At 41.6% G+C, this 13906-nt stretch overlaps 1 protein-coding gene across 1 annotated transcript; it reads right to left on the minus strand.

Annotated features, from left to right (window-relative positions):
• Window positions 1-624: 624 nt before the first annotated feature.
• On the minus strand, window positions 625-13490 carry Ghitm (growth hormone inducible transmembrane protein). The gene is made up of 9 exons (XM_051142142.1): window positions 13355-13490; window positions 12099-12270; window positions 11427-11526; window positions 9330-9441; window positions 8626-8767; window positions 4775-4883; window positions 2605-2793; window positions 2041-2212; window positions 625-904 (listed from the first exon to the last, which is right to left on the minus strand). The coding sequence occupies exons 2-9, from the start codon at window positions 12228-12230 to the stop codon at window positions 820-822; spliced, it is 1041 nt and encodes a 346-aa protein (XP_050998099.1). The 5' UTR covers window positions 12231-12270; window positions 13355-13490; the 3' UTR covers window positions 625-819.
• Between the last annotated feature and the right edge of the window lie 416 nt (window positions 13491-13906).

The raw sequence follows: 13906 nt of genomic DNA on the forward strand, positions 1-13906 counted from the left end.
CACCTCTGCAGCTGTAAATACACCATATTTTTGAAAATAAACAAATCTTGTACTTTGGAGCAAATTGAATATAATTTTTTTCTTTATTTTTTATTTTGTTTTTTATAGACAGGGTTTTCTGTGTAGCCCTGGTACCTGCATCTGCCTCAATAGTGCTGGGATTAAAGGCCCACTACCACTGTCCTGCTGTTTTTAAAAGACCTCAGAGTAAACTCATTTACACCTAATTCCACTGTGGATTCTCTGTATGATCAACACTCTGGAGTATCCTGACAGTGAGCAGTCAACACAGGCATCATTAATAGCACAGAAAGAAACGTCTGTGTCTTCACTAACACCACGTACAGTGGTCACTTTTTTCCACATCTAATACATCTCTCACTGGCTCACTACAATCAATGCTGTCGTAAGCATTCAAAACATAACTGCAGAGATGACTTTTTAACCCCTCACTGATCTCTAGACCAAAACTTCTCCTGACATCACTTAAATACAAGTTCCCCAAAAGATGAAGAGACATAAATTTGCTAAAATACTTGAAATTTTTTAACACAAATCTTAGTTTGCATACTTATCAAAGCATTTTAAAATTACTTAAGCATGACAGATGAAAATGTATGTGCCTATTTGAAAGACATCTACTGAATTTATTCTCTAAAAGAAAAAACAGGCCTGAAGGGTCACATTACTGAACATTTTAAACGTAGTGGCAAGTTATTGTCTACACTTCAAGGAGTTCTGACGGTGCAAATGTAATGACTACATGCTCCTATTAAGCAAGCAAGACATCAGTGAGCAGAGACACTTCAAGTAGTCACTTCATTTCTTCCTGCTGCTTCCAGTTGCTAGCATAGTTGCAACTCGCATAAATATATTTAATGTATCCATGTAGATTGTCAACATCCTAGAAAAAAAATTATTATAGATGTGAGTCTAATAATAATGACAATCTAGTTCTTAGTACAAAGAAGAGAAGAATAATACTATTCCTAGTGCTATTAAATGGAAATTAAAAATAAAATGTTTAAATGTTGTCTACGAGTCCTAAACTAGATAATGTTTGCAGTTTTCCTTCTGGTAGAATCATCTTTATATGCAAAACACAATTTTTAAAAGGATTATCTAGTCTCTGACATCCTGCTATGAATATCAAGCCTGGGTGTCAGACAATGGAATAACCAAAACAAATCAAGGAAGCACACCTTTAAAAACTTGCAAGACAGTCTGGCATTTTCAAAAAGAATACACCCTTTTTATACCCTCAAATATCCATCTTCTTTAAGAAAGCTGCTACAAAATTACAAGTGTTATACCAAGTTATTACATTATTTTATTCTTAGGTAAAGGAAAACATTACTAAAAATGTGAGAGACATTCTGAAACTGTAAGCAGAATACAGGAAAAGAGAAAGAACATTATTTTATATTACTGAATGTCAACTAAAAATTGAGTGTCTCTAAAACAAACACAAGGAAGTGTTTTCAGAACTGGTTTCCTTTCCTTAAACATTCCAGTTAATTATGTGCATTACAACCGGCAGTCCAACTGACACCCAAATGTTATAATCAGTTGCAATGCCATCAGCCATCTAAATAGAGAGCCCAAATGATACACCAACACAAGTAGCAAAATGTGACCCGCTGGAGTCCTGTGTGCCTCATTTGGAAACATGGTCTTCAAAGATATAACTACAATGTAAATTAGACTGAAGCCATACTGTAGAGTATGTCTGGTGGCCTTATTAAAATAAGAGAAAAGACTGAGACATACAACACAGGGAGAATGGCAGGGAAAGATGGAGGTGGGTATCTACTAGCCAAGATGATAAGCACCTGAGAGACAGATTCTCAACCAAAGCCTTCAACATCTCCTACCCTGCTGACACCTTGACTTAGTTCTCTGGTCTAGTGGACTGAAGAGAATAAATTTTAAGCCACTTACCTTAAGCTACGTTGCTGTGGTAGTACCCTGGGAAACAAACACACCCAGAACAAAACAGCCATACCCAGGTAACCCAGTAGCAACACTAAGATTACTTACGAATTGATGGGATCATACTTTTGAACTCCATACATTGGTGTTATTTCTGCACGTTTGATTACTTTCTGAGTATCATACAGAAGGAACATGCTGAAAAGAACTAATCCACCATACACTGCCACTGAGTACAGAGAGGCACCAGCTACTGAAGTAGGGGGAAGAAACATAGACCCTGAAACAAGAAAAAAAAAAATTAGACCATATAAATATATATGTGTGTGTGTGTGTGTGTGTGTGTGTGTGTGTGTGTATATATATATAAAATAAAAAAAGGATTTCCTACAAGTAGACCTATAGTTCCCATTATTTAAAGCGATTGACCTTTGCATATCTGATATTTAAGTAGGTGCTTACACAATCTCAGGGATAGTTACTTGCCAACACTAGAGCAATTTCCAAGTCACCTTTATCACTTTTGAGTTATTTAGTAAATAGAATAGTTAACCACAAGCCAAGATTTTATGATAATCAAACCCAATCAAACTAGCTTATCTTTTAGACAAATTTGAAAAATAAATTTTAATGATTCAGGCTACCTAAACTCTTCAAAGCATAGCCGCTTACCCAGTGAAGACACAAAAACAAGACCCAGGCCAACTCCCAGGGGTGCTCCCATGTTCAGAAACTTCTCACTGGGTGCACACATGGCCACAGTAGAGAGGCCTCCCACAATGCCAGCGGTGTACCATACAGCTCTCAGAAGAAGAGGCCCCCCTAAGATAGTCAGAGGAGCCACCACTGCACCCATCACACCTGGGGAGAGAGAGAAAGGTCTTATTAAGTATCAACTAAGTGACCATGAAACAGAAAATGAAATGTCACTCTGAAGGTGTACCTCATGCTAAGCAATGTAAGTACAATATTCTACATTTCGGTAGTCCTCCCTACCATCCAGATTATAGAATCAATATCTGTAGTTATGCAAATTCTTTACATCATCAACACTGGGTCACAATTTAAACCCAAACAGTAGCCTGCATTGTTAGTAACTTTATAAAAAGTCTATGTGGGTCACAATTTTGATCTGAGACCATTACTAGATTTCACAATTTTAGAAGACAGAACTCAGGCAAATCCTGCGTTGAAGGTCAAACCTACTGCTGCCCAAAGGGAAGAACTGAAAGGAAGTGTGTGATGGAACTCAGAAATGTAGAGGCTTCCCAGGCAGACAATGGATTTCCCTTACCTAATGAGGAGCATAGTCTTATTTCAGACTATAAAAAGAAATCTCAGGGATGGGTGTGGTAGAACACATCTTTAATCCCAGCCCTCAGGAGGCAGAGGCAGGTGGATCTCTGTGAGTTCAAGGCCAGCTAGGGCTAAATAGTGAGACCTGAAGGGGAAATAAACCTGTTTCTGTTTTGATCCCAAGTGTGGGATAGAGAAATGGGCAGGATGGTTACCACTTAGATGTGAGAAAGCAGGTTGTTTTTCTCCTTAGAAGTAGAACTACTTCATTGGGGAGCTTGGTGAAAGACAGCCTTGAACAGACTGAGAGGATATATACCCAAAACAGTGAGAGGAGGCTTTTTGGTTGGGAGTTGGTTTTTGGCTGTTCATCCCTGCACTTCAAGAGACTCCTAAAGAGAACTGCTCCAGGGAAAGTTTCAAGGCTTTGGACTCCAGCTGAGGCTTGAGGTTCCAGCAGCAACTTTGGTGGGATTGCTGATCTGCTGAAATCCTGCTGACTCCGCCAGCAACGACTATCCTTAAGGTGTCATTGTAGTGTTCTTTAATATCCTCTTCTGATTGTTTGGGTTAGTCGGGTTGTTAGGGAGGTAGGCTCATTTAGTAAGTTCATAATAAAATTTAATTGATTAAAAAATTGAGCCTATAGAGACCCTGTCTTGAAGCAAAAACAAAACAAAACATAAAACAAAAGCGAAATACTACAGTGGTGTGGTATTGCCAATTAGCAAACATCAACTGGAAGATCCCAGGATATGAAATTATTTCAATAGAGAAAGAACGTAAAGTTGCTTTTAGTTTTCATGGTGCTGGGGAGCAAGCTAGGACCGTGTGCAGCAAGATTAATACCACTGAGCTACACAGCCTGCATCTGTCTTTTAAGAGAGGGTCTCAGTATGTTACTGAGGCTATTTGTAATTTCCCTGACTCAGCCTTGTGAATAGGCATGATTACGGGTGTACCACCAGACCAGGCTCTTGTTTTAAATTATGTATGTATGTGTGTGTGTGTGTGTGTGTGTTGGAGGGACTACTCATGTCATGGCATAGTATGGAGATCAGACCACTCTGTAAAGCTAGTTCTCTATTTTTATGTGTGGCCTCTAGGGATTGAACATGGGTTGCCACGCTTATGTAGCAAATGCCTTATCTGCTAAGCCACCTTGCTGGCGTCTCAGCTCTTTTCTTATACATAGTTTATCTCACAGCTTGGAGCTATCTTAATACCAACCTTCAATACCAGTACCTTTGAAACAAACACCTGGCAATAATGCAGCAACAATTACTGTATGAAGCTGTTTTCTCAAAACGAGGCTCATGAAGTCATTTACCACTGAAGAGCTACTCTAAAGGGCCAATATTTGAAAATCAGATGCGTCAAGAGACTAAAGCAGGAAGGCAGCAAGCTGCAGGTCAGTCGGCAATACATATCAATCCCCCTGCCTCAAAACTGAACAACAAGGGGGAAAAAAAAAGCCAAACAAATAGCAAAGAGGAGAGTGCATTATACTCAAGACAGTTTAATAAGAATTTGGAGCAGAACATACCAGAATGCAGCATCCAAGCCAGGTGCTTTGGGCCAGGGCTCTGCTCATACGGTATGGACTGTACCAGCATCCCAGCTCCAATCATGGCTGCAAAGGTTGCACCAATTGTCTGGAAGACACACATGAAGAGAAACAGGTCCTTAAAGGAGAATCCCACAGACTCAAGTACAGTTAATCAGTTACTCATTTGGAAGAATAATAAACTGTATCTTTCTCCAGTACACTTGGGTTTCTATTTCCAGTTCATTTCAGCATTACCTGCATTAGCAAGAGTGCCCTCTGCTGCCACAATAATTTTCAACCTGACTTAAATCACAGAAAAATAAAAGTCTTTTTTTTTTTGTCAAGCAAAACAAACAAAAAACAAAGCACCACCACTAACAACAAAAAAAAATTGATGCTGCAAAACATACTGGATTCTACCTTACTGTTTTCTAATGGAGAAACGATTAAAAACTGCTCACACATTCTTTGCTCATGGAAATTTCTAGATGTTTATCTCAGTTGTATATTTTCTTTAAAGATGCCCATTTTTTTTTTTTTTTTTTTTTTTTTTTTGCTTTTTACCTTTCCACATTCTACAGTTTAGTGATACTGAACTGGTAGGATTGAATAAATCCTCCAAAATTTCATGCTTCCTTAACTGTATCCACTGTGCCTTTAGAACGCACCTTTAATTGCAGTTCTTAGGAGACACAAGGCAGATGGATCTCTAAACTCAAGGCCTGCCTGGTCTACTAAGTTTTAGGACAACCGGGCCCAGGTAGAGACTTTGCCTCAAGAAAACCAATGCTAGCCTTACTACAAACAGCTCTAGGACAGACAGGGTTGATAGAAAGACCCTATCTCAAAAAGCAAACCAACAAAAAACCAAAATGCAAATGAAGAACAAACCAAACCAAGAAACAAAGAAACATCCTGGCAGCCCAGTGAGAGGGGTCAGCAGTTAAATTCCTTGCTGAGCCCCAGCTGCAAACCTGAGGACCTGAGCTCCATCCTCAGAATCCACACGCAAGTGGGAAGGAGAGAACCCGTCCCCTAAAGGTGTCCTCTGACCTCCACAGGCAAGACACAGCATGTACATACATATCCTAAACACACACAGGCACATCCACACACCTTCCTTACCATCAGACTGACTAAGCTTATCTCAGGTTTCCTAGTACTCAATTTGCCCAACTGTGGAAGATCTCTCTTCTGTCCCAAAGGCACTTGAGAGATGTTAGGTTTCAAACCTGGGACAAATGGCTGAGGTGCCTATTTAACCTATCAAAGTGGACCCTGTGCCAGGTTCTTCTGCATCCCTCAGTCTCTACCTGTTAAGAGGGCCCCCCTGGCTGGCATACCCTGTCCTCTACCCTGAACTCTCCAGCCCAGGGGGCTGGTATTCTCTTCCCTATGTGATCCAGACATTTAGGGCACCCACTCTTTGTACCTTTGGGCCTCCTGGCTGCTGAACCTGGTTCCCTTCTCTCCTCTTTCCTTCCCCCTCTTCCCATATGGCTCAGGGTCATGACCACTCTGGACATTGCTAGGTGTCCCTGCCTGACTAGAAGCAATCATGCTTGCTCCCCTCTCGCCCCATTCAAAACAAACCGTGCCTTCCTGCCTATCTTTATCAGCTCCAAAACGCTCCACCCTCCCTTTCTGAACTATCAACCTAGCTTTCTCAACTATTTTCTTAAGTGTTCTTAGCAGCAGAGAGTGACGTTTTGCTGCAGAGGTTATGGTCTCACCATACAACCTTGTTGTATGTACATATGTATGTATGTATGTATGTATTTTTTGAGACAGAGTTTCTCTGTGTAGCCTTGGCTGTCCTGGAACTCTTTCTATAGACCAGGCTGGCCTTGAACTCAAGAGATACGCCTGCCTCTGCCTTCCACGTGCTGGGATTAAAGGTGTTCACCACCACTGTCTGGCTCCTTCTGGTCTTTTTTTCTCTGAGACCAGGTTTCTCTGTGTAGCGTTGGCTGTTCTGGACTTACTTTGTAGATTGGCTAACCTCAACTCACAGCAATCCACTTGCCTCTGCCTCCAAGAGGGGCCTGCGTCACTACGCTCAGCTGGTGGTGGTGTTGTTTTCTGAGACAGGGTCCCTCTGTGTAGCCTTGCGTGTCCTAGAATCACTCTGTAGAGCAGGCAGGCCGCATGGTATTGTATTTCTATACACGTTAATTTTTCAGACTACTGCTGTTTACTATGTTGAGCATCACTGTACATTATTTGCCTTGATTCGAACTGACTTTCCTAGTGAGAATTCATCCTCACTGCTTCTTTGCCTTCACTAACCCCCAGGCTAGGAGAGTCGGATCTGATGGGCGTGGTCCTTAGACTATGTAGGAGTTCAAATGGCTCTACTGCCATAATGGGTCTGCTCTTGGTGAGCACAGCGCTGAGACTATGAAGTGGCCATGTTACCATAATGGTTCTTTCTCCTCTCGGAATGCAGAACACAGGAAATGTCAGGGATTCCAAATTTCAGTTCTGGGCTTCCAACTGCAGGAAACAGTTGTTTAGTCTCCATCTCTTTCCTTGCCCAGTCTCACTCACTGTGCTTATGTTCTAATTAGTCATTTTGAAACTCAGGCACAGCTGAAGCACCTGCTTTGTGTCTCTCCCAAATTCGCTCTTAACACTCCAACAGAACCATGCTGTCTGCACCCCAGTCTCTACAGTGGTCCCTGATATTCTTTCTGACCACATCCTCTCAAACACTTGAAATTTCCCTCAAATGGGACTGTAAACCACTTTTCGAATTAGGCCTTCCCAGCTCTTCTCTGCTCGGCTGTTTTGTCAGACTGCACTGACCTTGTCCTCTTTTAAACAAAACACGCTACAAAGTCGGCTCCACAAAACTGCCCTGACGGTGCCAGATGGTCCTTCAGCTGACTTGCTACTTTTCTGTCAATTTTCTATTTCTCATGACACATCCATCCCATACAGTGCACTAAGGATCTCCCCTACCACAGGGCAGGAGCAGAACCCATATCTGAAATCATGCAATGCTAGCTAGCAAAACAGCAAGAGCTTTAAGAAATGTCCACTCAACAGGTGTCTTGTTGCTGGGGGGAGAAGCAGCAGCGGCAGCAGCACTATGTTAGCTAATGTTACCAGTGCAGAAAGCATGGGGTGTAGGGACAGGCAGTTCATACCTGCCCCGCAAATGGGGACAAAAAGAAGTTGTTTCTACCTACTACTAGATAGGAAGGGTGCCCTAAGCCCCATTTCCAACCCCTTTGCTCCTATTAAAACAGGTATTTGGCTGGCCGTGGTGGTGCACATCTGTAATTCCAGCACTCAGGAGGCAGAGGCAGGCAGATCACTGGGAGTTTGAGGTCTACAAAGTGAGTCCAGGACAGCCAAGGTTACACAAAGAAACGCTGACTCGGAAAAAGCCAAAAACCAAAATCAAAAAACACATATTTGAAGTCAAGTAGTGGTGGCGCACACCTTTAATCCTAGGACAAAGGGAGGCAGAGGCAGGCAGATCGCTGGGAGTTCGAGGCCAACCTGGTCTACAAAGTTGAGTCCAGGACTGCCAAGGCTACACAAAGATACCCTGTCTGGAAAAACCAATACAAACAAACACACACATATTCAATAATGAGAGATACAGTACTCTTCCATTTCGTGCCCTCTCCCTATCTCACAACCTATTTTAGCAAATCTTTTTTTCTTCCTTGTATCAAGGACTGAGCATTCAACACATTGTAGGCAAGTTCTTTCCCACTAAAGTATATTAATGACCCTACTTCATGAAATCTTTTGATCTTAACACAAAAAAGCAACTAAACCCACCTACCGCCCAGCACTACTTTCTCCAGAAAAATAGCAAGTAGCTAACTTACCACCCAAGAGCCTCTCATCATGAAGTTCATGACAGCAGGTGTTCTGGCTACTGCCAAGGCAGACAACGCTGTTAGACCAATACTCCCTGCTAAGTACATGTAAGTAGAATGAATTCTATCCTTCACATACTGAGGCCAAATTCTGTAAGAAACACAGTAAAGGTAAAGTGAGCATATAGAACTACGGGTGTAAATTCTGATTAAGTTACTCATTAGATACAAAAGATCCTGTGATAAATCACTTCCATGTTCTCAGTCTTATTTATGATAGAAATAATTATTTTATGCTTTTGGCTTTTTCAGAAAGGGTTTCTCTGTGTAGCTCTGCCTGTCCTGGACCTCAGTCCTGTAGACCACGCTGGCCAGGACTCTGACTCCCAAATGCTGGTATTAAGAGCATGCACTGGCTATGATGGAAACAAGTATGCACATCTTAGAGCTTTTGACAATTAAATGACATAAACATACATTTGATACACATAAAAAAATACATTTTCTCCTTGTCTGAATACAGAAGCTTGGCAAAAGATGCTTTTTTAGGCTTGACTAGATCTATGACAAGTGAACAAGAGACTTTATAGATTCATCCATATTCACAAATAAAACCAGAACGGGCACTCCAAAGTAAGCACACACAAAAGGGAAGAAAACAGGAACCTTTACTTGAAGGAAGGACTTTGGTTGGTTGTGGACATTTTACTTACACAGCCTTTTCGATAGCTCCAATCTCATTAGACATTCCCAAGCCATAGTAGCACAGTGCTCCAAGACCAACAGCCGCTCCTCCAGCAACAAACCACCTCCCCATCTGATCAACTGCAAACAGCACCAAACACAGGCTAGGATCAGCACATCTCTACTAAATTAATGTGCAGTAGTAATGACTCAAAATATTTAGGAAGGGATCAAATCATAACTATTTCTTCACAGTAGTCATATGGGGGACACAGATACATCTCAGTATCAGGAGACAAGTGTTGGAGGTTGGTCTGATGTATTTTGATGCTAATTACTGCTTGCCGTCTGTAACCCAGCTGTACTTTGCCTAAGAACCTAACCTGTTTGACCAATAAAAGGCCATCACACCTGAGCAGGGCAAATGGGACAGGCATACCTAAGGTTCCAGGGCTAGGAAAGACAGAAAGAATATGGGGTGGAGGAGAGGGAGGAAGAAGGCTGCACCATGGGTGAGGTGGAGGAAAAGCACATGGCTGTTGTGGATGGAGATTTGGCCCAAATGATGATAATTAGCAAGTACTTGGAATTATGGATTGGAGGTAGCTTGATAGAAATTATTAGAAGCAGGTGACATGGGATTGGGGCAGGTATGGCATACCTGCCTCACTATGGTAAATAGTTTAGGGGATTAATATCTGCCCTGTCCCAGGTTAACTAAGGCTATTTTAAAATATAACAGGTGTCTGTGTCTTGATTGATTGCTAGTGGGTTGAAGAATACTGCTGTAATAATAATTTAGGCCTAATAATAAATATTATTAGGCCATACTGATAAAAAAACAAAACAAAAAACCTACAACAGACTGGAAGGACACCCCTGAAACAAATGTACAAGAATCACTACAAATAGAAGAGCTTTTTTGTATAGAGGTCCACACAACTGTTAAAGAACTTGGGAGACCGAGGCAAAAGATCATGAGCCTGAGATAGGCAGCTGGGTCTACACAGCAAGAACATGTCTCAGATAAAACAAATATTTAATATGGGTTAAATGAGAGAGAAATGGTATCCGTCATTCCATACTGTGCCTACGGTATTAACTCAGGTGAAGCTTTATGTGACTCTAGAAAACCAATAAAAAAAAATGCTATGAATGTTTATGTACTCCACAAAGGGACAGATACCCTTGCTTTAGAATACTGAAAATTTATCCTCTCTGAGGCAAGTCTTCATAAAGAACATCTTACTCCCTTCTTAAATTTGTTCACTAAAAATGTTACTGGAAAAATCATATTTCTTCTGTGGTCAAGCATCTAATCAAAGAGAAAGAAATCCATGATACTGATTAGGGCTCTCCTCAGCTAGAACACAGTGACAATTCCAAGACTGCAAAGTAGCAGTGCTCTTGTTTAAATAGTTTGGAAGATTAACAATCTGGTCTCAGAATCTTTGAAGTTAAAATCCAAACTATGAATCAAAATTACTTCATTAAGATAATGCTTTCCGAGGGGCTGCACATGTGGCTCTGTGGTTAAAGCCTTTTGCTACTATTTCAGAGGACCTAAGTTCAGTTCCCAGCACCCACTTCAAGTGGCATACAGTCAATCTATAACTCCAGTCCCAGGGGATCACATGTCTTCTTCTGGCATCTGTGGGACTCTGCACACACCTGGCTGATACATACGAATATGTAGAAAATTTTTCTAAAACGTAGTACTCCTTAAAAGGGCTTAGGGAAGGTCACAGACTCTTCTTGGATGGTTAAGCTTTTATAACATTTATGTCTTAGTGATTTATATTTAACTTGAGACATTCACAGACACACGCTTGAATGAAGACTCTAAGTAACTTGAAACAAACTTCCTGAACAGGTTCTACCATTTTAGATAATAGTATGAGAATAATTTATTTTTCTACAAATGATACACTTTAACATAATCAGGAACCATCAAACTCAATGCAAAGCACCAAAGGTTTCTGGGTTATCAGATCCCTGGGCGTAAAAGTGTAACCTTTCTGGCAGAAAACACACACATATATGTTTCAGCGTATTTTCAGGAAGTTGTTCACGGACTTCTTAGGCACACCTATAGGCTTCACATTAAATACTGAATGCCCACCTACTTTTAAAGACTTTTTCCATTGATGGTTCAAAAGCTGCCTCCTTCAGTTCTTGCCCAGTCTTCCCACGGTGGGTCCTAACTCTTATCTTGGTAGCATATTCCTGACATTAAAAAAAAAAAAAAATATATATATATATATATATATATACACACACACACACACACACACACACACACACACACCATTCAGACATACAGGATCTTTTTACATGAATGTAGTATCAGTGTAGAAATTATCTAAAATACCAGGTACAGCTAAGGTGTTAGTGCCTTTCTTCCATCTGTGTTGAGGGGCCAGAAGGATGAAAAGCAACAGGGAGAAAGCTCACTGGAAACTTTACTGTTGCTTTAGCAAATCACTGCTACAGTAAGTCACTAAGGAGTATGCCACTCAACTCACAGAGCATCCCACTAATCAACCAACCAACCAACCTAAAAATATCCTAGCTGGGCTCAATGGCACACACCTGCACTCCCAGCACTTGGGGGAGACAGAGGCAAGCAGATCTCTGTGAGTTGGAGGTCAGCCTGGTCTACAAATGAAGACTAGGACAGCCAACGCTACACAGTAACCCTGGCTTGAAAAACCAAAAACCAAACCAAACCAAACCAAACCTCTAAAATAAAAAAACCCGGGGGGCATGAAAACCCATATTGAAAAATCATTCTTTACCCGGCTGGGTGTTACGAGCCATTGGTTCTTCGTGATGGAATTCTTCACAAGTGGAGAGGTCTTGCTGATGAAAGTGGGCTGGAAAACCCTGGAAGGTAGTGTCCGGAGACACACAAACCTTGCAGCCAGCATGGTGGGTGATACACCGGTTTACTAAGCAAGATCTGAAATGCTAGTTAGAAAGGTAAACAGGGGGAAAATAAGTTAGCTGAGTTGAGATTGATAGCCAAAGAATAGAAGAAACTAAGTTTTAGTAGGAAAAAAAAAAAATCTGAACAGTGGCCTATTAATTTTTAACGTTGAATCCTCCCCTTGTCCCTTCTAACTCTTGGGATGGGTCACCCAATGATATAATTCCCAGTTTGACCACACATACGTAATACAGAATAAATGTTATTATGCTAACACAATTACAAGTTCTGACAGATTTTACAATCATAGCTTTGCCTGAGATTTATACCATCATTCAGTGAGTAAAAGTAAAAGAATCTGTGTAACTATTCAGCATAGGAAAAACATCAAAGATGATAACCATTTGAGGTCACACTGTACACACTTAAGACATCAACAAAAGCCATTTTTTAAAATGTCTACTAAATAAGTCAAATATTATTCCCCTTTAAGAGACAATATACACATTCAAATTTATTTATCCCACTACTGGGTAACATTCGATCAAAATATACGTATTTGCCCAGCCAGGTTTCCCTACAGTTAAGACTCCTTCCGGAGTCTTCAACCTCCCCTCCCTACACTACATAGTGAAATTGAACTGCCTCGGCTCCAGGAAGAGGATAACAGATAAATGGTTACGTGGACGTCTTTCTGTAATGCTAAAAGCACATGTCTGCTCAATGAGCTGGGATGAACCTTGGACAAGTGACTATCCTTCCGCGTCTCTTTCCCAATTGGACCAGAACAGCGTTCTGATGACAGTGCCTTGGAACTTTGAAATCTCCCAAAATTTACCTTAAAACTCCCGGAATGGAACGAGAAAGGAGTTTTAACTCGCACCTCCAACGTTAAGAATTTCTTCTAAATACCTGTGAATCATCCCACAGGAACTATGAAGTGCACACAACTCTAGCCATCTGACCTTGCGGAAGTAACCTCGAGCCCTTCTGGTACTTTCAAGTCGTTACATCATCTTAACCTGTGGCTTCAGCTTTCTGTCCCGCCCGCAGCAGCCTGTCTGCACCCCGCTCTGATGACGCCCTCCATGAGGACTGGGATTCTCAAGCCTCCCGGGGCAGTACCTCAGCTCCGGTCACCTCTACCACGGGGCCCCCCTTCCCGGCCAGCCAAACGGTGAGCGTTCGACCTCCTTCTGCCCGATCCTCCGCAACTGCGCGACTCACTACGTCACGCAATATCCGGACGAAAGGTAAATAGTATAGACAGCCAATCAAAAGCAGGCTTCTGACGGAAGAGCGGGCGCACTCTGGGAGGCGGGTCTTGTCTTGGAGACGGGACCAATGGAAGTTTTTTTTTCTCAATACGTCACAGTCAACGTCCATTTTGGGTGTGGGCTGAGAAGCCGACTCGGGCATTTTAACTCTTGGGCAGCGGTGTTCTGCGAACTGTACGTGGATCCCTGTAAAAAGACTGAGCGGTGGACCAGCGTAGTGACGCAGGCCTTAAATCCCAACACTTGGGTAGCCGAGGCAGGTGGTTCTCTGTGAGCTCATGATCAGCCTAGAATTACTTTCTTTACTGGATATGGGCGTAACAATGAATTTTTACGTTTAAAGTTGGGTTTTAATTCTATTTAGGAGTCATCATAAGACATGTTTGACTCCGAAAGTAGT

The sequence above is a fragment of the Acomys russatus genome, chromosome 3, assembly GCF_903995435.1.
Source record: "Acomys russatus chromosome 3, mAcoRus1.1, whole genome shotgun sequence".
NCBI classification, from domain to species: domain Eukaryota; kingdom Metazoa; phylum Chordata; class Mammalia; order Rodentia; family Muridae; genus Acomys; species Acomys russatus.